Source organism: Coregonus lavaretus (genome assembly GCF_964263955.1).
Source record: "Coregonus lavaretus genome assembly, chromosome: 9".
In the NCBI taxonomy this organism is placed as follows: Eukaryota; Metazoa; Chordata; class Actinopteri; order Salmoniformes; family Salmonidae; genus Coregonus; species Coregonus lavaretus.
The window spans coordinates 58,428,620-58,455,205 of NC_139996.1; the positions used below are offsets into that span (position 1 = coordinate 58,428,620).

Sequence of the window (26,586 nt, forward strand, 5' to 3'; positions counted from 1 at the left end):
ACAGATGGTCTATTGTTGAAAATGAAACTAAACTGAAAAAAATAACAGCATATCATACAATTCAAAGCGCATTTAGTAAAAGCTAATTTAAAAAGAGACCGGTCTACATACTTGATATAAGTACATTTCTGATTAGTTGAAGAAAAAAAAAAAAAAAAAAAACATTTATCTGATTCACAACCTTTGTATTTAAATCGAAAGGGTAAAGAAATACATTAATCTCTTAGAACAGCTGAAAACTTGAAGTAGACAGAAAAATAAACTAAGTGAAGCAAGAGAAAAAATCTACAATTTTATTTTTGACGCCTTTGAATAGAAAGTGACACCATTCAAACATGAACATACAGACACTGTACAGGGGCTGAGGGGAGTCTTTTGAGAAACAATGGGCATGATCGACAGTGACCATCAGGGTTCTGCTCATTAGGCCACCAAACAGAAGAAAACGGACTATAAGAGGAAGAGACTACACATTTTCCTTCTCCGTTGCGAAACTTTGAAAACATTGTCTGTTGAGTGTCATAAGAAACACGACGCAGACTGAAGGATCATCCTCAACAGCTAACATGGAAAGCCGTTTCTCAAATTGTTCCAGATGCCAATGGGAGCAATATTGACAGAATATTCGAGATAAAGAGGAGGGCGACTGGGAGAACAAGCCAGGGTCGCCTGCTTGCCTCATTCGGCATTGATGCAGTTGGATATGGAGCAAATGGCTGCCAATATTCCTATTTTTATACAAACAATAGATCATTCAGGTTGTACCTCCAAAGGTTTCCAAACGGTTTTGTGCCAACATGAACCCGACCCTGCTCTGAGAAAGCATGCTCCTACTAGATGAACCCTTGTCATTTTCTAAAAGGTTGAGTCTAGGGATGTAATGATTCGCATTGGTCCTTGGTTCAAATGTTTAAGATACCAGTGCATCGGTCTGCAGGATCCCAAAGCGATCCAAATTAAGCATGCATCATACATTGGTCAGAAAACCGATTTAAGCAGGAATTGGTCAGAAAACCGATTCAAATCACAAGTTCAAATGTTTTTTTTTACTCCATATTGTTATATTTAAAAAATACCTCTTATCTGTTGTGACAATTGATGCGTCCTCTCCTTCAGTTCAGTTGGTAGTTTTGCTTTAAACATTCAGTGTATTTGGTCATTTTTAAATGAACAGGGTAACTTCATAATGGACAGCAATCATTTTTGCGACGATTAACGGTCCAAACCATTTGCTTTTGAGACAAGGTAAAATCCAAAGCTACATTATATTAATTGGCTAAATGCCATGTTAATTTCTAAAGATAAATATTGACATAGTACTAGCTCATACATTTTTTATCTGCAAAAATGACAAGTTAATCAGTGGGTGATGGTGATGTCTGATAAAAAGTGGCGGGACAATTGCCCCACACCCCTAATCTGATAGTGGGGTGGTAGATGCTCAGTCTGCCCTATTGCTCAGCTCAGGTGCCTACACACACCATTGACACACACACACACACAGGGCCACTCAGCTTAGAGAAGTCATCCCAACAGCAGCGGATATTACTTTAAGATGGAAAATGAATGTGTTCATGCAAAACATTTTAGTGCATCGAAGCGTATCGTATCTAACCAAATCACATCAATTCGCACCCCTAATCAAACCGAATCGCACTGAATCTTTTCAAACTAAAAGGCATCGTTCCTGTATCGTATCAGAGTCCATGTATCTAGAATCTTTCATGAAAGGAGAGATGCACATCCCTAGTTGAGACGTATGTTTATATCAGAGCGTAAGCTTTCGTTTACAGCGGGACAGAGAGATAAGTAGCACAAACTCACACCAGGAACTGTCACACTGAATGTCAGAGCACATACTCTCCCACCTCACACCACTCCAACATTGTGACTATGGAAGCATATGGCTGCCAATATTAATTTAAAAAATGCATATTTGCAGACATTTGCTCCATATCAAACTGCATATTTTCCATTTTGGTTATCCAACTAGATGCTTGTTTAGGGGATGTTTGAATCAACAAACAATACAAATTAGATGTTAGCTCTTTTCAGAGTTTTAGGGCACGTCTTTTAGAGAGGAGAGGAGGACAGACAGAGAGAGAGAGACAGAAAGACATATATAGAGAGGAGGAGCTGTACAGAGGGAGAGACTGGGAGAAAGGGAGTGTGTATGGGTGTGGGTGTCCGCGGGCTCAGTAGAGGTCACTAAGGCCGGCAGTCTTGCGTGCTTTCTGCATGAGGGCTCGCAGCTGGAACTGCTTTCGGGAGAGCAGACGCACATGCTGTAACAGGAGAGAGAGAGAAAGGGGGAGAGCGCGTTAGAGAAGACAGACGAGGGCACAATGTCTAGTGGCTCCCCATGATCTTTATGGAAAGGTGTGCGTGTAGTTTGTTTGAGTGAGTGTGTACAGTGCTTTGCAAAAGTTCATCCCCCTTGGCGTTTTTCCTATTTTGTTGCATTACAACCTGCAATTTCAAATGGATTTCGATTTCATGTAATGGACATACACAAAATAGTCCAAATTGGTGAAGTGAAATGAAAAATATAACTTGTTAAAAAAAATTCTAAACAATAAATAACGGAAAAGTGGTGCGTGCATATGTATTCACCCCCTTTGCTATGAAGTCCCTAAATAAGATCTGGTGCAACCAATTACCTTCAGAAGTCACATAATTAGTTAAATAAAGTCCACCTCTGTGCAATCTGTGTCGCATGATCTGTCACATGATCTCAGTATATATACACCTGTTCTGAAAGGCCCCAGAGTCTGCAACACCACTAAGCAAGGGGCACCAGCAAGCAAGCGGCATCATGAAGACCAAGGAGCTCTCCAAACAGGTCAGGGACAAAGTCGTGGAGAAGTACAGATCAGGGTTGGGTTATAAAAAAATATACGAAACTTTGAACATCCCACGGTGCACCATTAAATCCATTACAAAACATTTGAAAGAATATGGCACCACAACAAACCTGCCAAGAGAGGGCCGCCCACCAAAACTCGCGGACCAGGAAAGGAGGGCATTTTATTTATTTATTTCACCTTTATTTAACCAGGTAAGCCAGTTGAGAACAAGTTCTCATTTACAACTGCGACCTGGCCAAGATAAAGCAAAGCAGTGCGATAAAAACAACACAGAGTTACATATGGGGTAAAACAAAACAAAGTCAAAAATACAACAGAAAAAAATATATATATACAGTGTGTGCAAATGTAGCAAGTTATGGAGGTAAGGCAATAAATAGGCTATAGTGCAAAATAATTACAATTAGTATTAACACTGGAATGATAGATGTGCAAGAGATGATGTGCAAATAGAGATACTGGGGTACAAATGAGCAAAATAAATAACAATATAGGGATGAGGTAGTTGGGCGGGCTAATTTCAGATGGGCTGTGTACAGGTGCAGTGATCGGTAAGGTGCTCTGACAACTGATGCTTAAAGTTAGTGAGGGAGATAAGCGTCTCCAGCTTCAGAGATTTTTGCAATTTGTTCCAGTCATTGGCAGCAGAGAACTGGAAGGAATGGCGGCCAAAGGAGGTGTTGGCTTTGGGGATGACCAGTGAGATATACCTGCTGGAGCGCATACTACGGGTGGGTGTTGCTATGGTGACCAATGAGCTAAGATAAGGCGGGGATTTGCCTAGCAGTGATTTATAGATGGCCTGGAGCCAGTGGGTTTGGCGACGAATATGTAGTGAGGACCAGCCAACAAGAGCGTACAGGTCACAGTGGTGGGTAGTATATGGGGCTTTGGAGACAAAACGGATGGCACTGTGATAGACTACATCCAATTTGCTGAGTAGAGTGTTGGAGGCTATTTTGTAAATGACATCGCCGAAGTCAAGGATCGGTAGGATAGTCAGTTTTACGAGGGCATGTTTGGCAGCATGAGTGAAGGAGGCTTTGTTGCGAAGTAGGAAACCGATTCTAGATTTAACTTTGGATTGGAGATTCTTAATGTGAGTCCGGAAGGAGAGTTTACAGTCTAACCAGACACCTAGGTATTTGTAGTTGTCCACATACTCTAGGTCAGACCCGTCGAGAGTAGTGATTCTAGTCGGGTGGGCGGGTGCAAGCAGCGTTCGGTTGAAGAGCATGCATTTAGTTTTACTAGTGTTTAAGAGCAGTTGGAGGCTACTGAAGGAGTGTTGTATGGCATTGAAGCTCGTTTGGAGGTTTGTTAACACAGTGTCCAATGAAGGGCCAGATGTATACAAAATGGTGTCGTCTGCGTAGAGGTGGATCTGAGAGTCACCAGCAGCAACAGCGACATCATTGATATACACAGAGAAAAGAGTTGGCCCAAGAATTGAACCCTGTGGCACCCCCATAGAGACTGCCATAGGTCCAGACAACAGGCCCTCCGATTTGACACATTGAACTCTATCTGAGAAGTAGTTGGTGAACCAGGCGAGGCAGTCATTTGAGAAACCAAGGCTATTTAGTCTGCCAATAAGAATGCGGTGGTTGACAGAGTCGAAAGCCTTGGCCAGGTCAATGAAAACGGCTGCACACTACTGTCTATTATCGATCGCGGTTATAATATCGTTTAGGACCTTGAGCGTGGCTGAAGTGCACCCATGACCAGCTCGGAAACCGGATTGCATAGCGGAGAAGGTACGGTGGGATTCGAAATGGTCGGTGATCTGTTTGTTAACTTGGCTTTCAAAAACTTTTGAAAGGCAGGGCAGGATGGATATGGGTCTGTAACAGTTTGGATCTAGAGTGTCACCCCCTTTGAAGAGGGGGATGACCGCGGCAGCTTTCCAATCTCTGGGGATCTCAGACGTTACGAAAGAGAGGTTGAACAGGCTAGTAATAGGGGTTGCGACAATTTCGGCGGCTAGTTTTAGAAAGAAAGGGTCCAGATTGTCTAGCCCAGATGATTTGTAGGGGTCCAGATTTTGCAGCTCTTTCAGAACATCAGCTGTCTGGATTTGTGTGAAGGAGAAGCGGGGGGGGGGCATGGGCAAGTTGCAGCGGAGGGTGCAGAGCTGGTGGCCGGGGTAGTGGTAGCCAGGTGGAAAGCATGGCCAGCCGTAGCAAAATGCTTGTTGAAATTCATTAATCAGAGAGGCAACAAAGAGACCAAAGATAATAGTCCATTTTAATTCCAGGTTGTAAGGCAACAAAATAGGAAAAATGTCAAGGGGAGTGAATACTTTTGCAAGCCACTGTATATGCTTCACCTGTGTGTGTTTGTATGCGTGTTTCCCAACCCTCACCTTGAGGAACACCTCCAGGTCTATGACCCCGCGGCGCAGCGCCTCTCCCAGGTAGAAGATGGTGTCCTCGATGGCATTCTCCTCAGCGTACAGGTTGAGGATCTGCTTGTAGAGCGGCGCCGTGGGCACGATTACATCGTCGATGTCGTTGTTCTCCGACTGGTTCTCCATCTTCTCCAGCGCCTCGCTCAGCTCCTCGTCCTTACGCTTCAGTAGGTCGATGTTCCTGTCCACCTCCGCCTGCACACACACACACACACACACACACAGAGGAATTAACACATGAACAGTACGCACACACACACAATGTTCCTTTCCACCAAACAATTCATTAAGGTAATACTTGAGAGAACTTGGGGACCTACAGGTTATACTTGATAGAACTTGGGTGAAGAGCGAGGAGAGACAGAATAATAAAATTAGAATGACTTATTAGAATGATTCTATTTCTATGGACGGAATATTAATTGGAGAGAATAAGAGAATGAAAAAGAGAGTGAAAGAGAATGAGAGAGAGATAAAGAGAGATGAATAGGAAAGGACCTAGAGTGAATGAGAGAGGAAAGGAGAAAGACCGAATAGAAGATAAATGTGACTAATATATCCCTATATCCCCCCTCACCACTTCCTGGTCCAGCCGTGAGACCATCTCCTCCAGTTTCTGGTGTCCCTTCTTCAGGTCCTCCTCGGTCCTCTTCAGTGCGTCCAACTCGGCCTGCGCCCGGTCCATCTCCTCCTTCATCCTCCAGCGAAGCTTGTCGCTCACCGCCGAGATCAGCGACGCGCGGATGGTGTCCTCGCCAATGGTACCATCCCTACTGGGGCCTGGAGGAATGGATGAGAATGATGAGATGTAGATTATTTTTTTTTTACTGCCTGTATTGGCACAATTAAACGTATTTACATAGCAAGTTCAAATGCAAATAAAAAAGGAGAGGGATGGACAGGACAGGGGGGAGAGAGGAGGAGTAAACTAGCAAGGCCGTACACTACAAACTCTGTTCCACACGCTATATTTGATCAAGCAAAGATCAATTTGCTTTTACACAACATTTACAATCCTTGCAGCAGTGTCCTTGTTTGTGATCTTATATGACCCTTAAGATTTCAGACATAACATTATAGCTGAGGAAGTTGCAATGCATTATCTTCAGGATGTTCAATTCTCAAATGTATATGGAATGACACTAGCAACATTTTAGATGCAGTTAAACTGATAGAGAAAGTTATAAAACATGTTTCAATGCTAATGAGTCTCTGTTCATGTAATTGTGTTGCTACTACCCTAAAAAGACAGCACCAGTCAGCCACTGGCGGGGTTTGGCTGACCGTTGGCAGGAAATTTAGCTGAAAAAGATAGTGCCCAGGCTACATACAATATATTTTTCTTAAGTTTCACTTTCGTTTTTGCGTGGGAAAAGGGCCCTCCCGCTCTGATTGGCACACACCTACTCATTCAAGGGTTTTTCTTTATTTTTCCTTTTATTCTACATTGTAGAATAATAGTGAAGACATCAAAACTATGAAATAACACATGGAATCATGTAGTAACCAAAAAAGTGTTAAACAAATCAAAATGTAATATTTTAGATTCTTCAAAGTAGCCACCCTTTGCCTTGATGACAGCTTTGCACACTCTTGGCATTCTCTCAACCAGCTTTATGAGGTAGTCACCTGGAATGCATTTCAATTAACAGGTGTGCCTTTGTAAAAGTTAATTTGTGGAATTTCTTTCCTTCTTGTGTTTGAGCCAATCAGTTGTGTTGTGACAAGGTAGGGGTGGTATACAGAACATAGCCCTATTTGGTAAAAGACCAAGTCAATATTATGGCAAGAACAGCTCGAATAAGCAAAGAGAAACGACAGTCCATTACTTTAAGACATGAAGATCAGTCAATCTGGAACATTTCAAGAACTTCTAAAGTTTCTTCAAGTGCAGTCGCAAAGACAATCAAGCGCTATGATGAAACTGGCTCTCATGAGGACCGCCACAGGAAATGAAGACCCAGAGTTACCTCTGCTGCAGAGGATAAATTCATTAGAGTTAACTGCACCTCAGATTGCAGCCCAAATAAATGCTTCAGAGTTCAAGTAACAGACACATCTACATCAGCTGTTGAGAGGAGACTGTGTGAATCAGATCTTTGCTGCAAAGAAACCACTACTAATGGACACCACTAAGAAGAAGAGACTTGCTTGGGCCAAGAAACACAAGCAATGGACATTAGACCGGTGGAAATCTGTCTTTTGGTCTGATGAGTCCAAATTTGATATTTTTGGTTCTAACCGCCGTGCCTTTGTGAGATGCAGAGAAGGTGAAAGGATGATCTCCGCATGTGTGATTCCAACCGTAGAAGGACGGAGGAGGTAGTGTGATGGTGTGCTTTGCTGGTGACACTGTCAGTGATTTATTTAGAATTCAAGGCACACTTAACCAGCATTGCTACCACAGCATTCTGCAGCGATATGCCATCCCATCTGGTTTGCGCTTAGTTGGACTATCATTTGTTTGATCCAAACCATACCTCCAGACTGTGTAAGGGCTATTTGACCAAGATCGAGAGTGATGGAGTGCTGAATCAGATGACCTGGCCTCCACAATCACCCGGCCTCAACCCAATTGAGATGGTTTGGGAGCCAAAGCAGCCAACAAGTGCTCAGCATATGTGGGAACTCCTTCAAGACGGTTGGAAAAGCATTCCTCATGAAGCTGGTTGGGAGAATGCCAAGAGTGTGCAAAGCTGTCAACAAGGCAAAGGGTTGCCACTTTGAAAAATCTAAAATATAACATATATTTTGATTTGTAAAAAAAATAAAAATTATGGTTACTACATAATTCCATAGTTTATGTCTTCACCATTATTCTACAATGTAGAAAATAGTACAAAGAAAAACCCAACTAGCTATATTATGTTTGTGGCTAGAAACTTCAGCGCGAATTTTTAACTTGTCTGCCAAAGTTGGGACTTGGGAGAGTGTTCAGTATCATTCCGTTTTTATCAGAGTAATTGTTAGTGCTCTGCAAGTGGGAGCAAAGGACACTTCGTGTTGTGTTGCCGGCTTGCAGCGCAAACTCTCCCCATTGAGCAGACTGTATCATGGTGATAATGACATGTTTACTACCAACATTACAAGTTATTTAGTGTTTAGGCTGCTATCCTACTCAAAATAACATGAAGTGAGATGGAACAAATTGGCCACGTTAGCTCCTGCCAGCGACATGCGATACAGTTGCCCGGTGGGAAGCAACAGTGGGAAGCACCTCGATACAACATTGTTGCACTGGTCATTCACACCGGCTTATCGTTACATGAGCTAATTAGCATTTCACGGTGACAGCCAGATGGTGACCAATACTACAAGTTATTTCTCCCTCGCCCATCGAAATAAACATCACATTTTACATTGTGCTTTCGATTGCGAAAATTAACAACTAAGGAAGAATTTCTCCTTTCATTCACTTCTCAAACTCCAAACCTGGTCTGCTTGGTCTGTTTCGCAAGCGTTCCCGGAAGTCTTGTGATGTTGCGGCTCTGGGTTTAGAAACTCTGTGCTAAAGCCATCCCTCGCAAGACTCGTATAGTCAGATATAAATGTACGTCATTTTATCATGAAACACACAGCATAGATATGGAAAAATACCAAGTTCATAACTTCGGAATTCCCTGTTCAAGCCCAAATATATAATACTTTGATTAAAACAATGACTTATTGACTTAAATCGTTGTGCAACATTACGGGTAGGCTCAGGGAATCGTCTTTCAGTTAGAAAAAGTGGATTTTCGTTGCTATAAATAGCTAGCTGGGATGGGCTCATCAGGACAACTGACTAAACAGAATTCATTCGTCTCCACTTAACTCTCAGCTGCGCGACATACATCATCAATTTGAGCACCAGGCGTGTCCATATAGCCTCTCCCCTTTCACCCCTCCTCTTTTCCCCTCAACCCCTGGGCTAAATAAAGGAATAGGACAACATTTCCATTAGACACTGATCTTAAGAGACACTGATCTTTATAGTGAAGTGGATGAGTACACTGATCCTAGATTAGCACATAAGGGTAACTGTCTACCCGGTTAAATATAGCTGTGTCTGTGCTGAGGGGGTTGGGATCACCACACCCCTTGACCTTTCGTCACCCGAGTCTGGTTACAGGGACAACCTTTCAGAGGAAGCCAGGCAGTGAGGTCACAGAGTGGAACAGACCCAGCCAGAATGTTAAAGGTCAGAGGTCAGGGTCAATGAAAGGTCAACAGAATGACAGGCAGTATATAGATTGGTAGTTAGTTGTGGCAACACTTGTCTAATGATTCTTTATACAAGTTTGAATTGCCTGATGATTATTGTTCTACTTTCTATTGGCCATTAGTTGAAGAAAGATAATGTAACTTCTGAAAGATAATGTTGTAGATTGTAATATGCATGCTTAGATACAATGACAAGCAGAACATTTTATATTGATCATGTAAAACATTGGCTAGGGCTGTGACGGTTTTGGAATTTGAGGTGACAGTAATTGGAGAGGGCAATGTACACGGCCACCGACATAACCATTCAGAAGGTGTGGTGGAGGATTGGCGCATATCAGACTCAAAAGTGTTACTCAATTTATTACCTATAAATATAAGTCTGGTATACAAATTAAAGGAATGCCAGGTTGGAGAGGATCTGTTGCATTTATGTATTGACAACAATAACGCATTACAATATTATTATTATAAAAAAATAAAGATATATGCCTATCTTGTCCTTGTCTGTTGGCTTTTCTACATATACAAAAATGTAATACGGATCCTATTTCGACTGACAAAACCACTCACACGAAGTCCAATGGTATTCTCCCACTTTTCCCGAAATATTCGCATAAAGTCACAAACCCTTCTGCTGCGGTCATTCGATGGCAGTGGCATTTGCGTATGTTCTTCAAAGAGAGGACGCCATAATGAAATAAATAATGTAGCCTAAGCTACTGAAAATAGGCCTTTTACAAGATTAAATCATGATAGGAGAGTTTGATTCTTATTATAGTGATGGAGTCCAGACATGCTACTTTAGGAAACTTTCTGAATGGCCTATAAAATAATCAGAGAACTCACACACGCACACTCCCGTAAAAGGACCAGCCACCAGCGTGTCGTACAAAAGAGCTAATATTTATTCTTCCCTTAAAAACGTTTATAAAAAAACCTAGGCCTACCGAAAGTTGGCTATAAGAACGAATTGACAAGGAAATTATGAAGGGGAGAGACAGCTATGCGATATTTGAAGATGAAATTGACAATCATTAAAATGGATACAAATACACGCAACATGTCCATAGCCTATTTATTAACGTTGATTAGTCTATATATATTCTGTAGTTGTGAATCTACCACACAACTGCTGACTACTGTTGTCAGTAGTTGTGGTCTGTGATTGTGGTCAGTAGTTGTGGTCTGTATTTGAGTGGTTCTGGTCAGTAGTTGTGTGGTTAGTAGTTTGTAATTTGGAGTGTTCTGCACATTTTAAAGTTGGTTTGGAGTGTGTATCATGTAAAAATAGTTTAGCATATTTAAGTGCTTATATTTTCAAAAGTATGATGAGTATCAAAAATAAAAAAGTAAGCAACTCAAGTTAAACCTATGCATGTTATAAAGTTGAAAAGGTATGTTAAGCATAAAAGCTGCAGGAGTAGCGGTGGAAATAATAATATACTGAAGAAAAATCAATGCAACATGTAAAAAAAAAAATTCTCATGAGCTTAAATAAAAGATCCCCCAAAAAATTCATAACCACTAAAAGCTTATTTCTCTCAATTTGTGAACAAATTGTTCACATCCCTGTTAGTGAGCATTTGTCCTTGCCAAGATAATCCATCCACCTCACAGGTGTGGCATATCAAGAAGCTGATTAAACAGCAATATCATTACACAGGTGCACCTTGTGCTGGGGACAATAAAAGGCCTCTCTAAAATGTTTTGACACACAACACAAAGCCACAGATGTCTCAAGTTGAGGGAGCGTGCAATTGGCAAGCTGACTGCAGGAATGTCCACCAGAGCTGTTGCCAGATAATTGAATGTTCATTTACCTACCATAAGCCGTTGTTTTAGAACCGTTGTTTTTAATTTGGCAGTACGTCCAACCGGCATCACAAACGAAGACCACGTCATCCCGGGACCTCGACATGCGGCTTCTTCACCTGCGGGATCGTCTGAGATCAGCCATCCGGACAGCTGATGAAACTATGGGTGTGCAAACTGAAGAATTTCTGCACAAACTGTCAGAAACAGCCTCAGGGAAGCTCATTGTGTTCTCGTCGTCCTCACCAGGGTCTTGAACTGACTGCAGTTTGGCGTCGTAACCGACTTCAGTGGGCAAATGCTCACCTTCGATGGCCACTGGCACGCTGGAGAAGTGTGCGCTTCACGGATGAATCCCGGTTTCAACTGTACCGGGCAGATAGCAGACAGCGTGTATGGCGTAGTGAGGGCGAGCGGTTTCCTGATGTCAACAATGTGAACATGGTGGTGTGGTTATGGTATGGGCAGGCATAAGCTACGGACAACAAACACAATTGTATTTTAAATCGACGGCAATTTGAATGCACAGAGATACCGTGACGAGATCCCGAGGCCCATTGTCGTGCCATTCATCACCTCATGTTTCAGCATGGTAATACAAGGACCCATGTCGCAAGGATCTGTACACAATTCCTGGAAGCTGAAAATGTCCCAGTTCTTCCATGGCCTGCATACTTACCAGACATGTCACCCATTGAGCATGTTTGGGATGCTCTGGATCGACATGTACGACAGCGTGTTCCAGTTCCCGTCAATATCCAGCAACTACGCACAGCCATTGAAGAGGAGTGGGACAGCATTCCACAGGCCACAATCAACAACCTGATCAACTCTATGCGAAGGAGATGTATCGCGCTGCATGAGGCAAATGGTGGTCACACCAGATACTGACTGGTTTTCTGATCCACGCCCCTACATTTTTTTAAAGGTGTCTGACCAACAGATGCATATGTGTAGATTTGTGCCTAATGAATTTATTTCAATTGATTGATTTCCTTATATGAACTGTGCATGTTTCTTTAATATTTTTGTTAAACAACATCAAATCAAATTGTATTGGTCACACACATATTTAGCAGATGTTATTGTGGGTGTAGGGAAATGCTTGTAAATAGATCAGGTAGTAGGAAGCTCTCTCAATCATTTATATGCAGATGATAGTCTTATACTCAGCTGGTCCCTACACAGAGTTGGTGTTAAACGGTCTACAACAAAGCTTCCTTAGTGTCCAACAATTCCTTGAATTACCTTATGGGATACAATTATTTCCTTATGGAGTTATCAAGGGTTGTAATTCTAATCTTATTTGTTATTCTGATTAGTTTAATTTTTATTTAACTGGCAGTGTTGTTGTTTTTTTGGACGCATGAATCACAATTTGAGTCGTGTGAAAAGGGAAGGAGTGTATTGTTGTTTTGTTAGTGTTGTTTTTGTCTTGCTTCAATACAAATCTCACCAGATTGGGTCTGCTGGATGGTCGGGATTTCTCCCTAAGGATTAGCCCTCTGACTCCCTGACCCTGTAACTCTGCGGTCACTGACAACATCCGCACTGTTGACTCATTTGAGGCAGAAAGGAGTTGGAGCACTCAACAAAAGCTATACTCTACCTTACTGTATTGAACTATACTTACTGTACTGAATTCTACGAGTTTACTTGTCGTTTCCCCATTTAAAGTGGTCCTTGGTCTGGGTCTCAGAAAGTCTTTGTCTGGGTCTAAACTTCATCTCTGGTACTCGCACCAATTTTATACTTTTGAATCCATCTTGGTAGTGGACAAGTGCACACTTCACAAAACATTGTAGAGTATTAAGATGCATGGCCAGCAGGGGGCTTCATTCCCTTCAAGAGAGACTTGAAAATGTCAAGCCCAACCGGTCATGGCATTTAAGATATGAACTTCATTTATAATGAATTTAAAGATCTTGGTCTATAAATGCTGTATACCAAGTTTCTGAGAATTCGGTTTAGTGGTTTCTGAGGAGAATTAGACAATGTAGGCTACCCCTCTGCCTATTGACATATTTGCATATTCAAGCCTGGCTTTTCAAAGACCGCTTGAAATGTAGCCTACACGTTTTGTGCTCTTGCAGGAAGCAGTAACTCCCCATTGCTGACCTACAGTGAGGGAAAAAAGTATTTGATCCCCTGCTGATTTTGTACGTTTGCCCACTGACAAAGAAATGATCAGTCTATAATTTTTATGGTATGTTTATTTGAACTGAGACACAGAATAACAACAAAGAAATCCAGAAAAACGCATGTCAAAAATGTTATAAATTGATTTGCATTTTAATGAGGGAAATAAGTATTTGACCCCCTCTCAATCAGAAAGATTTCTGGCTCCCAGGCTGGAATGGGCTACAAGACCATCGCCAAGCAGCTTGGTGAGAAGAACTCCTGAGTGGCGCAGTGGCGCAGTGGTCTAAGGCACTGCATCGCAGTGCTAACTGTGCCACTAGAGATCCTGGTTCGAATCCAGGCTCTGTCGCAGCCGGCCGCGACCGGGAGACTCATGGGCGGCGCACAATTGGCCCAGCGTCGTCCAGGGTAGGGGAGGGAATGGCCGGCAGGGATGTAGCTCAGTTGATAGAGCATGGCGTTTGCAACGCCAGGGTTGTGGGTTCGATTCCCACGGGGGGCCAGTATAAAAATAAATAAAAAAGAATAATAAATAAAAAATAAGATATGTATTCACTAACTGTAAGTCGCTCTGGATAAGAGCGTCTGCTAAATGACTAAAATGTAAATGTAAGGTGACAACAGTTGGTGCGATTATTTGCAAATGGAAGAAACACAAAAGAACTGTCAATCTCCCTCGGCCTGGGGCTCCATGCAAGATCTCACCTCGTGGAGTTACAATGATCATGAGAACGGTGAGGAATCAGCCCAGAACTACACGGGAGGATCTTGTCAATGATCTCAAGGCAGCTGGGACCATAGTCACCAAGAAAACAATTGGTAACACACTTCGCCGTGAAGGACTGAAATCCTGCAACGCCCGCAAGGTCCCCCTGCTCAAGAAAGCACATATACAGGGCCGTCTGAAGTTTGCCAATGAACATCTGAATGATTCAGAGGAGAACTGGGTGAAAGTGTTGTGGTCAGATGAGACCAAAATGGAGCCCTTTGGCATCAACTCAACTCGCCGTGTTTGGAGGAGGAGGAATGCTGCCTATGACCCCAAGAACACCATACCCACCGTCAAACATGGAGGTGGAAACATTATGCTTTGGGGGTGTTTTTCTGCTAAGGGGACAGGACAACTTCACCGCATCAAAGGGACGATGGACGGGGCCATGTACCGTCAAATCTTGGGTGAGAACCTCCTTCCCTCAGCCAGGGCATTGAAAATGGGTTGTGGATGGGTATTCCAGCTTGACAATGACCCAAAACACACGGCCAAGGCAAGGAGGAGTGGCTCAAGAAGAAGCACATTAAGGTCCTGGAGTGGCCTAGCCAGTCTCCAGACCTTAATCCCATAGAAAATCTGTGGAGGGAGCTGAACGTTCGAGTTGCCAAACGTCAGCCTCGAAACCTTAATGAATTGGAGAAGATCTGCAAAGAGGAGTGGAACAAAATCCCTCCTGAGATGTGTGCAAACCTGGTGGCCAACTACAAGAAACGTCTGACCTCTGTGATTGCCAACAAGGGTTTTGCCACCAAGTACTAAGTCATGTTTTGCAGAGGGGTCAAATACTTATAAATTGATTTTCATTTTAATTAGTGAATATAACATTTTTTACATGTGTTTTTCTGGATTTTGTTGTTGTTATTCTGTCTCTCACTGTTCAAATAAACCTACCATTATAATTATAGACTGATCATGTATTTGTCAGTGGGCAAACGTACAAAATCAGCAGGGGATAAAATACTTTTTTCCCCTCACTGTATACTTATCTATAACAAGGCTAATAACTTGCTAACTAGCAAAGAATATCAACAAATGTGCACACGCGCGGCTCTGTGCTCTGATTTGAAAAGGGCATTCACTTGCGGGTGATTGAAATACCGCTCATGGACTACCCCCGCCAATATAATTATTCTCCGTTGCAGTCTTGCTCTGCCTGCAACAACATCACAGACTCAATCTTGCGAAGTTGTTTTGGTTTGTTGCATTGAAAGGGGGGTGATATAATGTTGAATCGATCACAGAAAAAACATTGATCTATATATAGTGCAAACTAATGGGGTGAACTCAGTGTGAAGTTCTATCTCTTGCGTCTCTGCGCGGCATGGCATTTATTCTGAGCATTTATTCATGGCATTTATATTTCGGGGCTTGTACCCCTAATACGTAATTGAAGTATGAAGTATGCTTCACAAACTCACTCATTCAAATATAATTATGTATGCCTATTTCAACAGTTTTGACAGTTATTTTCAGGACGGTCTTCATCCATAACGGTCTTCATCCATAACTATCGGTTACACGTCACAGCCCTAACATGTGCATACAAGGCAGTGTTGGGACCTCATAATGGTGTCCAATATTTAGTACAGAAAACCTTTGTGATTCTCATAGGGGTGTGTGCATTTTTCCCTTTGATAGTTCAATAGCTCCGATTAGCCTTGAGATTTAACTACAAGATCCAGAAGGCAGTGCTGTGTGATACATACCGACAGTGGAGGCAGGAATCTGGGAAGTGTAGTGTGTAGTGCCAGCTGTGGCAGGATACGAGTTTGCACTAGGGTATGGGTACCCCGGATAGCCACTGGAGAGAAAACAAACACTGCATCATCAACCAACAGCCATCCTGCCATCAAAACACAGCTATGCTGTTAATCAAAGCTTAATTTAATGTAATCTAATTTCATCTTTTGAACTATATGGGGCACTGAAAGAGAGGGAACTGCTTCAGTCATTGGTTTATTGAGTGTGATGATTCAACCAGACAGACATGCCTATGTGGCTGTGTTGCTTATGTAAGCCCAAAGACAAACATGTCAGAACTGGTTCGTTGAGAGTGAGAGGGACTGGCTGTGAGAGGCAGACTGTTAGAGGAAATTGTGGCCTTGCAGACAGACATCTTACCCAGGGTTGGGGTTTGGTCCATACGGGGAGACCACTGGCATACCTGGCATGTAGGATGCTGTGAATAGAGGGTCAGGTTACACATTGAACATGTCATCTCAGCTTTCCATCTTTCACAATGTGCGTGGATGCCATCTGGAGTCCAATAGGAGGAACTGCACGTGTTTGCAAGAACGATTCAGGGCAACATTTTACAAAGCGTAAAAATGACCATAAACCTCATTATAATCTGGAGGCGTGATTTAATTTGAAACCTTTCTTTAACAATGTTCTTTATAAAAGATGCGACTACGTATTTCTCAGTTTAAACTCTAGTTAAATAATCGCTTGCTTATAATGCACAGTTGAAGAAACTTTTTTAATTAAATCACAAAGCCAAGACTATAATGACGTTAATGGTATTTTCGTACTTTACACAATGTTTTTGCACTACGAAAATGTCGCCCTAAGTCTCACGTATTATATGGAGAAACAGAGTTCATGTTTACGCAGAGACAAAATTCAAATTATTACAATGACCGACCTATCCGTACAGCACTGATTAATGCTATTCATCCTGCAGTGTTCCTAAAATCATTCCTTGAAGACCCCCAGACATTTCACAGTTTTGTGGCCTGAACTAGCACACCCGATTCAACTAGTCAAAGGCTTGATGATTAGTTGACAAGTTCAATCAGGAATGCTAGCTCTGGAATACAAACGATGCAATACTGAACAGGTAACTTACGATTGGGGGGTCCGGCAGCCTGGAAGGCCTGGTAAGGGGCCTGTGTGGTGGGGCGGGAGAACACGGGGGGCTCCTCCCCAAACACCACGATCATCACCTGGATCAGACCATACAGGTCGGACTGGGGCTGGGGAGAGAAAAATCAACAGAACTTTATTGTCCAAATGGAGATGGACAACTGTGATAGGCTTCACCTCATACAGATAACATGAGCTCATCTCATCACGTTGTTAAAGCAGGGCTAACATGTGGCACTGGTACCACTAACTGTTGTCAGTTGATGGCACCAGCCCATGATTTGTAGGGCCCTATACAATTGTTTTTATTTTTATTTTAAACCAACATTCCATTAAGTTTTTCCAGGTTTCCATTTCCCCCCGTCTTTTTAGTTTTTCACTCTAAAAAAATATTACAAACAACTAAGTTGGAGGTTCCACATCCACAACAATGCTTAAACCACATCGGGAGACAACTTTTGAAGTCTGGGAAATTATTTTCGAAATTTAGATTGTAGGGTTTAGTTTAATTCCAGTGTGCACCTAGCAAGAGGCTGTTGTTTATCAGAGTTTTTGTGATCTCATTCTGCCAGGTAAGCATATGCTACTTAGTAGTCAACATTTAATTGAGGTTTTTGGGAAAACCTTTCCATCTACACAAAGTGCTAGACGTTAGCACCGCACATAGACAGGGGGAAGTCTCATTGCTTCTTCAGAAAGTTGCAGGAAATACAACTCACTGATGCACTGTTCATTTCTTATGATAAACTTCGGCAAATTAATAAATGTTCCAATACATTTAGTTGATTCCCTACAAAGTTCAATACATTTTTGAATATTGTTGAATTCCGTTTTAAATGACTCCATCCGTGTTCTCTGCATAGCAGATTTAATAGGGCCCTAGATTTGATGACACCCCCAAAAATTTTTTTGCAGTGTCACACAGTAGAATACATTTGACTCATTATCTTAGAAAGTCATTCGCAATGCTTTATTAAAAAGTAAGGATGTTAACCGTTAAATCGGTTAGCAGGAGAAAATACATTTGACCGGTCATGCTTATCGATCTATAGGTTAATTTGCATAATTTGGGGGAATTAAATTGGCGCATGTGTATTTTCGTTAGTCCTCATGCATTTGATTTATCACACACAGCATACAGAGCCTAGTTCGAGGACCGGAATTGCCAACCACCTGTCAGACAGCGCGAGAGTAGCTCCTCAAAAAGCCTCTAGTCAACTGGGGGGAAACCTGCTTTTGTAAGCCCAGTCATTGCGCAACAAATAATAATTCTAAACGCAATCGCGTGTTAAAAACTTTGGTGGCCACGATTAAAAAGCAGCTATTTTTATTTCTCGATCTCAACTCAAAGTGCGCCTCCCATTCGGATGCATAGGCTATAGCCTGACTACTGTTGACTATCAGCGCGTCACCCACCACTTAGCAATGAGAGCTTGAGTCAGTATAATTGTTTGAAACCTAAACTTTTTACTTTACTTCAAATAATGAGGTTTGTCTTACCAATTGCTTCAAAGTAGCCTTGCGAAAATCAATCCATAGAAATGTGGAGGCAATGATTTTATAAAGACTTCCTCATGCCATTAATCAGCATTTCTCTCCTTTTCTATTGGTTTTTATATCAACTTTATTTTGTTGTCCAGAAGCCAAAGGCACAATCCTAGTCATATTAGCAACCCATCATAGTGGTTGCTATTAGATTCCTTCTCTTTCTAAATGTATAATGGAGATTTTAATCTCTGTCACATATGGAATTGCTCGCATTAGATGCGCTGTTTAAAACGTTGTTTTCAACTAATTGCATTTTGGCAAATGTTTGAAAACTACTTTTTATTAGCTTCTTCATTACAAGAGTTGTATGTTCAATAACTAAGTGATAATGCCCTCGAAGCCAGTGTTTGGAGAAACCGTGCCAATATATCCTCCAAACACCAGCTTTGAGGGCATTATCACTTTTATACAACGGGTTACCAACATATTGAAATAATGATTGACATATTTTCATTAAAAACGTTATTTTGATGAATTTATTCATACTATTTCATCCTTCCACGGGATATAGTCCCGACACAAATCTAAGGTTGGTACCCATTCATAACAATTAGCTAATGAGTTTCTAATGATTCGCCAGGCATAGAAACTGTGCTCTCTCGTCAGGACACTGTTGTTCAGAGGAGCTAGCCAACGACACAGCTAACACATTCACTTCAAACTGAAGCTGGAAAGACCGCAAACTTGCTGCATTTCATTTTGATTTACCTGTTTTCTATTGATATTACTTTGTATACATCAATAAAAATGATGCTAGCTGATTCATGATTTAGACTGGCTGAGAAACGCTGCCTGCCTGTCTGTCTATTCCCGACTCCCGCCACATTCATTACTATGGACAGCTGGAGATCGAATTGCAATATTGAAACAATGTTGCAAATGTTGGAGAGACAGACCGCAAGGTTTATACAAATCTCTGCTATTGAAAACTAAATGTTAGTCTAAAAGAAATGTGAGAATGTCTAGATGCTTTTTATAGTGGAGATCAAGTTTATAAATTGCCTGGTTGGGCTGATGAGACAGTGGAATAGAGTAAATAGGCATTTCAACGTCATAGCTTTAGCCGGTGGTAACTTGTGGATTAGCCGGTGGTAACTTGCGGTTTAAACCAATCAGCATCCAGGATTACACCCACCCGTTGTATAATATGCTATAGCCTTTTGACTGTAAGACAATAGGCTTGCTATTGTTGCATGTTTCCATTAAGCTCTTAAATGAAAAATGTCCAGTCCTTGTATGCATGCATAGTATCAGAGAGGAAGAGGTGAAGCGAAAGGTTTCACTCTCGCCAAAATCTGTCCAAAATAAGTCCAATGCATTTCTATGGGCTTATTTTGGGCCTAAGCTTGAAAAAATGTTTGCTGTTTGTTGACCAGTTAATGAGGGTCAGTTAGTCGGCAGCAAAATTGACCGAAATTCGCATCCCTATTGTGAAGTGTAATAGACTACTGACATGATATGCAAGAAATACGTTACATTAACACACGTGTCAAACTCATTCCACGGAGGGCCGAGTGTCTACAGATTTTCGCTCCTCCCTTGTACTTGATTAATGAATTTATGTCACTAATTAGTAAAGAACTCCCCTCACCCGCAGATACTAAGCCCTCAATGGAATGAGTTTGACGCCCTTGATCTAACATGTCCAAGCAGGAATGCAAGATTCCAAATATTTTTATATGCAAACCTAATCCAGTGATTGTCATGAATTTTCGGGTTGACAATTAGGCTATTTTTGTTATACGTTATTGTCAAAATAGGGCTACAGAAGAGATTAAATTTGCCTTCATCTTTAGGTTCACTATTATTATGTACAGGCCTAATTCAATTGGTACTATTTCACCACCTGAGGAAGTGGAAACTCAAAACATAAAGAAACGTCCTCTCACTGTCAACTGCATTTATTTTCAGCAAACTTAACATGTGTAAATATTTGTATGACCATAAGATTCAACAACTGAGACAAACTGAACAAGTTCCAAAGACATGTTACTAACAGAAATTGAATAATGTGTCCCTGAACAAAGGGGGGGTCAAAATAAATCAAAAGCAACAGTCAGTATCTGGTGTGGCCACCAGCTGCATTAAGTACTGCAGTGCATCTCCTCCTCATGGACTGCACCAGATTTGCCAGTTCTTGCTGTGAGATGTTACCCCACCCTTCCACCAAGGCACCTGCAAGTTCCCTGACATTTCTGGGGGGAATGGCCCTAGCCCTCACCCTCCGATCCAACAGGTCCCAGACGTGCTCAATGGGATTGAGATCCGGGCTCTTTGCTGGCCATGGCAGAACACTGACATTCCTGTCTTGAAGGAAATCACGCACAGAACGAGCAGTATGGCTGGTGGCATTGTCATGCTGGAGGGTCATGTCAGGATGAGCCTGCAGGAAGGGTACCACATGAGGGAGGAGGATGTCTTCCATGTAACGCACAGCATTGAGATTGTCTGAAATGACAACAAGCTCAGTCCGATGATGCTGTGACACACCGCCCCAGACCATGACAGACCCTCCACCTCCAAATCGATCCAGAGTAATAATAATAATAATAATAATATGCCATTTAGCAGACGCTTTTATCCAAAGCGACTTACAGTCGTGCGTGCATACATTTTTGTGTATGGGTGGTCCCGGGGATCGAACCCACTACCTTGGCGTTACAAGCGCCGTGCTCTACCAGCTGAGCTACAGAGGACCACAGGCCTCAGTACAGGCCTCAGTGTAACGCACATTCCTTCTACGATAAACGCGAATCCGACCATCTCCCCTGGTAAGAAAAAACCGCGACTTGTCAGTGAAGAGCACTTTTTGCCAGTCCTGTCTGGTCCAGCGACGGTGGGTTTGTATCCATAGGTGACGTTGTTGCCGGTGATGTCTGGTGAGGTCATGCCTTACAACAGGCCCTCCAGCCTCTCTCAGCCTATTGCGGACAGTCTGAGCACTGATGGAGGGATTGTACGTCCCTGATGTAACTCGGGCAGTTGTTGTTGCCATCCTGTACCTGTCCCGCAGGTGTGATGTTCGGATGTACCGATCCTGTGCAGGTGTTGTTACACGTGGTCTGCCACTGCGAGGATGATCAGCTGTCCGTCCTGTCTCCCTGTAGCGCTGTCTTAGGCGTCTCACAGTACGGAAATTGCAATTTATTGCCCTGGCCACATCTGCAGTCCTCATGCCTCCTTGCAGCATGCTTAAGGCACGTTCACGCAGATGAGCAGGGACCCTGGGCATCTTTCTTTTGGTGTTTTTCAGAGTCAGTAGAAAGGCCTCTTAAGTGTCCTAAGTTTTCATAACTGTGACATTAATTGCCTACCATCTGTAAGCTGTTAGTGTCTTAACGACCGTTCCACAGGTGCATGTTCATTAATTGTTTATGGTTCATTGAACAAGCATGGGAAACAGTGCTTAAACCCTTTAAAATGAAGATATGTGAAGATATTTTGATTTTTATGAATTTTCTTTGAAAGACAGGGTCCTGACAAAGGGACGTTTCTTTTTTTATAAATATAACTCCTACTGCTAGTGGCCATGTATTAATCTAACAGTAAATGTAATGTCCCCCAAAAAACGTTGCAATGAGGCCTAGTGCACTCGCAATGGCCGATGCGCAAATTTGTGAGCTCCGTATTTCAAAGCCCTATCAGATATTTTGAGAAAAAAATGTTTTACCTACAGAACGCTGAGACCCTCCTCTCTTTAATATACATTTACGTCATTTAGCAGACGCTCTTATCCAGAGCGACTTACAAATTGGTGCATTCACCTTATGATAGCCAGTGGGACAACCACTTTACCAATTATTATTTATTTTTTTATCAATTGTTTTAGTTTTTAGTTCTTCTTTCATTTTTTGTTATTTATTTTAGTTTCTTTTTTTATTTATTTTTTTTATATATTTTTGTGGGGGGGGGGGGGGGGGGGTAGAAGGATTACTTTTATACTATCCCAGGTATTCCTTAAAGAGGTAGGGTTTCAAGTGTCTCCGGAAGGTGGTCAGTGACTCCGCTGTCCTGGCGTCGTGAGGGAGCTTGTTCCACCATTGGGGTGCCAGAGCAGCGAACAGTTTTGACTGGGCTGAGCAGGAACTGTGCTTCCGCAGAGGTAGGGGGACCAGCAGGCCAGAGGTGGAAGAACGCAATGCCCTCGTTTGGGTGTAGGGACTGATCAGTGCCTGAAGGTAAGGAGGTGCCATTCCCCTCACAGCTCTGTAGGCAAGCACCATGGTCTTGTAACAGATGCGAGCTTCAACTGGAAGCCAGTGGAGTGTGCGGAGGAGCGGGGTGACGTGAGAGAACTTGGGAAGGTTGAACACCAGACGGGCTGCAGCGTTCTGGATGAGTTGTAGGGGTTTAATGGCACAGGCAGGGAGCCCAGCCAACAGCGAGTTGCAGTAATCCAGACGGGAGATGACAAGTGCCTGGATTAGGACCTGTGCCGCTTCCTGTGTAAGGCAGGGTCGTACTCTCCGAATGTTGTAGAGCATGAACCTACAGGATCGGGTCACCGCCTTGATGTTAGCGGAGTATTTACGGTTTTAAATAGTGAGCCAACATGTTTTCAGCACTTTTATTTCTCTGACTGATCAAAACTAGTTTTCTAATGGTCTTTGTCTCTCTGTAGCAGACATACTGGAACATCAAATCGCAATATCGAATTGCAATACATATAGAATCGTGAGAATCGCAATACACATCGGCACCCAAGTATCGTGATACCGTATCTGGAGGTCGCAGGCAATTCCCAGCCCTAACTAAAAATATAACTTGCACAGCCAATTCAAAGGGTCTCAAAATGTGACTAAATGGCTGCAGTCTGGAGCCCTGTTAAAGGGGCAATCTGTGATTGTTACATAAAATGTTGGGACTTTTAAATGAATGATATACCCTGACCTTAGTTCAACTATCGAACCCCATCAGAACCCAAAATATGCTAGCTAGTTTTATTCCAATGTAATTGTAAACAAATACTGTATAGCCACTAAACATGTTTAAAAGTATAATTTTGATATCATGGATGTTCAGTCCTTGCATGCAGAGCTCGGTCTATGAATTTGAGTGGTTACATTTCTCAAGCTCCATCCCTCAGCTTTTTCCCAAAACAGTGGCGGGGTGGATTTTTTATTGTTTGAACTGTATATTTCCCCTTTAAAGCAGTCCAACATTCAATTTGTTTCCCTATTCCATATTATCCGTGTGAGATCCATCGGAAACTAGGTACAGAGACATTGGTTCAGCAATAAATGAAGAGTAATAGATTGTGCGTCTAATTTGTTTTTCACACTCTGAAAAAAAACGGTATAATATAGCCTACACTACAACACTGGGGACGACGCTGTTACTAACATGTTTCCACTCGTGCAGATAGGGCAGGTAGATCTTGCCGTTGGCGTCAATGTGTTTGCCCGTCTTGATCATCATGGCACTGGTGGGCTTCACAAAACAGATGGGAGGGTTGTAGGGGTAGGTGTCCAGCAGCCATAGACACACTGGGATGTTATATATGTTTCCTAATGGACAAGAGGTGAGAGGAGGAAAATATATAAGGCCTTGTGAAACAGACAGTTGCTCAAATAGCAAATACTTCTATATTGACACAATCTCAGAACGGGTACAATAGGGTCTTGTTAATCAGGACACACAACAGAAAATGTTTGAAACAGACAATGGAAATTAGTGTTTCTTATTGGACAAGTTCAGGTAGTCCCTCTCTGTTTGGTGCCTATGAACACGACCTTTGTCATTACTTTTTTTGTCAGATCGATAGTGATATACCACCAAACTTAGCCTACCTCTGTAGCTGACTGGCACTGTTCCTGTTAAGCTCATCAGAGTTCTAGTGGAGCCATCATTGAAAACTGAGGACAGAAAATATCCACTCAATAAAACAAATCAGACAAGCATACAATAACACGTTTTATGTGATATGGGACACTGCGGTGAACCATGTACTGTACACGTTATTTTTTTCTTAACCATTTTTCTCCCCAATTTCGTTCTTACCATAGGAATCCATAACAGGCTTCAGGTCCTTGTACTGGGAGATGACGTTGGTTATCTCACGAACAGTCAGGTCCCTGTATTTGTATTGCTGAACAGTGGAAATATGAGTGATTTAATGTTGCTGAATGTCAATGTCTTAAGGCAGTGATTGTAGTCTGGACAATAGAACGACTCAAAATTCACCCAAGGCTGAAAAACGGCAATAGAACGTTGGCTAAACTGGAACACTAGCGCGAGCCCATAGCAAATGAATTGAATCGAACGTTCGCCAAGCCTATTTTGACTGGAACTTTGGTTAGAATTCCATTTCGCCTAAAATGGCACCAAAAAATGTATCACTTTTCATATTACCAATGCAATCTGTTCTTATGACGAAATTGAAAGAAAAAAAACTCGTGTAGAAAGTAAACATCTGCACCTCGATGGTGTCAACTGTGCGTATGTCTGCGTAATGAGGAAGTAGGGGGAAAAATGAAAACTTCGGAATTTTTCTGGTCTAGTGATTGATGACAACCTAGCTCGCTGCCCAGACTTACATAAAGAGGAGATTCTCCTGATTAAAATGGTGTCCAACTTGAAAAAAATCTAAATATACACATTGCGAGACATTTTGCGAAATAGACAGAAATACCTATATTTCACCTATAGAAAACAATGGGATGAGTAATTTTTTGTTGTTGTTGACGTTTTAACTACCGGGAGTAGAACGTTCAGAAGGCGAGTATATTTGAAAGTCGCTCTGGATAAGAGCGTCTGCTAAATGACGTAAATGTAAATGAGTCAGTACGGTGTTCAATAGAACTAATAGGAACTAGCAGGGTGAAAAATTACCTAAATAAGGTCTGTTTTTTCGTGATTACTTCAAAACTACGACAATCAGCTGGGACATGTGGTAATATTATGAAACTGGGCTCCACGGTGGATGCAATTAACTAGTTGTTATCATTAAAAAAACGTTGTTAAAAATGTAATGTCTCCAGCCTAGTGATTGGTTAAACCAGGTAAATAGCCAGCTAGCTGACGTTAGTTATCTGGCTAGAAAACACTAGCTAGGTAACGTTAACATTAACTATAATCATAAGTTATCAAACATTATACGTTAAATCACGTTATAAATATGTTCTAATTGTCTAATCCTAACACTATCTATTTGGTAGCTATATAACGTTAGACAAATATTTGTAGAGGCTCTTTAGAGCTAGCTACCACTAGCTAGCGCGCTTAGCTAGCCGAAAGGCTAACAATGTTAGCAAACACATTTAGTTTGGTAGAATCGTTGCTTACCTTGAGCATTTTCTTCAATGCGCCTTCGTTGACAACTGCCATAATTGATTGTGTAATATGATGTCCTTCAGATTAACTACCTAGGTTTAGCTAGCTACTTTATTTATTTTAGAATGACAACTAGCTAGTTAGCTGGCACTCGGCTTATGTAGTCCTGTCAAATAAAATACTCGTTTCGACACGAGTACTGTGTATAATTGTTCTGTTTAGCTAAACGTTAACTGCTTAAAAATATATTTCTGAAGACACAAATGTAACGCAATAATCAGAAATACTGATGCGATTCAATGATCACCGCTGTGAAGAACACCGTCTCGTCAACAACACTAAAAAAAAAAGTACTTCCGGGTCTTCTTCTTCTTCGATGAGGTTTAACTGCGGTTGGCATCCAATAAATGTTGCATTACCCCCACCAACTAGACTGGTGTATTGTTGTATCTTCTTGTCTAAGAAATACTAAAGAAAACAACTGTTCTTTAAAACATACAGTACCAGTCAAAAGTTTGGACACACCTACTCATTCCAGGGTTTTTCTACATTGTAGAATAATAGTGAAGACATCAACACTATGAAATAACACATATGGAATCATGTAGTAACCAAAAAAGTGTTAAACAAATCAAAATATATTCGTCAAATAGCCACCCTTTGCCTTGATGACAGCTTTGCACAATCTTGGC

At 41.9% G+C, this 26,586-nt stretch overlaps 1 protein-coding gene across 1 annotated transcript; it reads right to left on the minus strand.

The window, feature by feature from the left end:
• Positions 1–279: 279 nt before the first annotated feature.
• On the minus strand, positions 280–26,251 carry tsg101a (tumor susceptibility 101a). The gene is made up of 10 exons (XM_084168319.1): positions 25,907–26,251; positions 24,623–24,710; positions 24,412–24,477; positions 23,966–24,129; positions 17,058–17,184; positions 16,331–16,388; positions 15,916–16,010; positions 5,855–6,057; positions 5,233–5,472; positions 280–2,285 (listed from the first exon to the last, which is right to left on the minus strand). Exons 1-10 carry the CDS (start codon positions 25,946–25,948, stop codon positions 2,196–2,198), a joined length of 1,173 nt encoding a protein of 390 aa, XP_084024445.1. The 5' UTR covers positions 25,949–26,251; the 3' UTR covers positions 280–2,195.
• Positions 26,252–26,586: the final 335 nt, after the last annotated feature.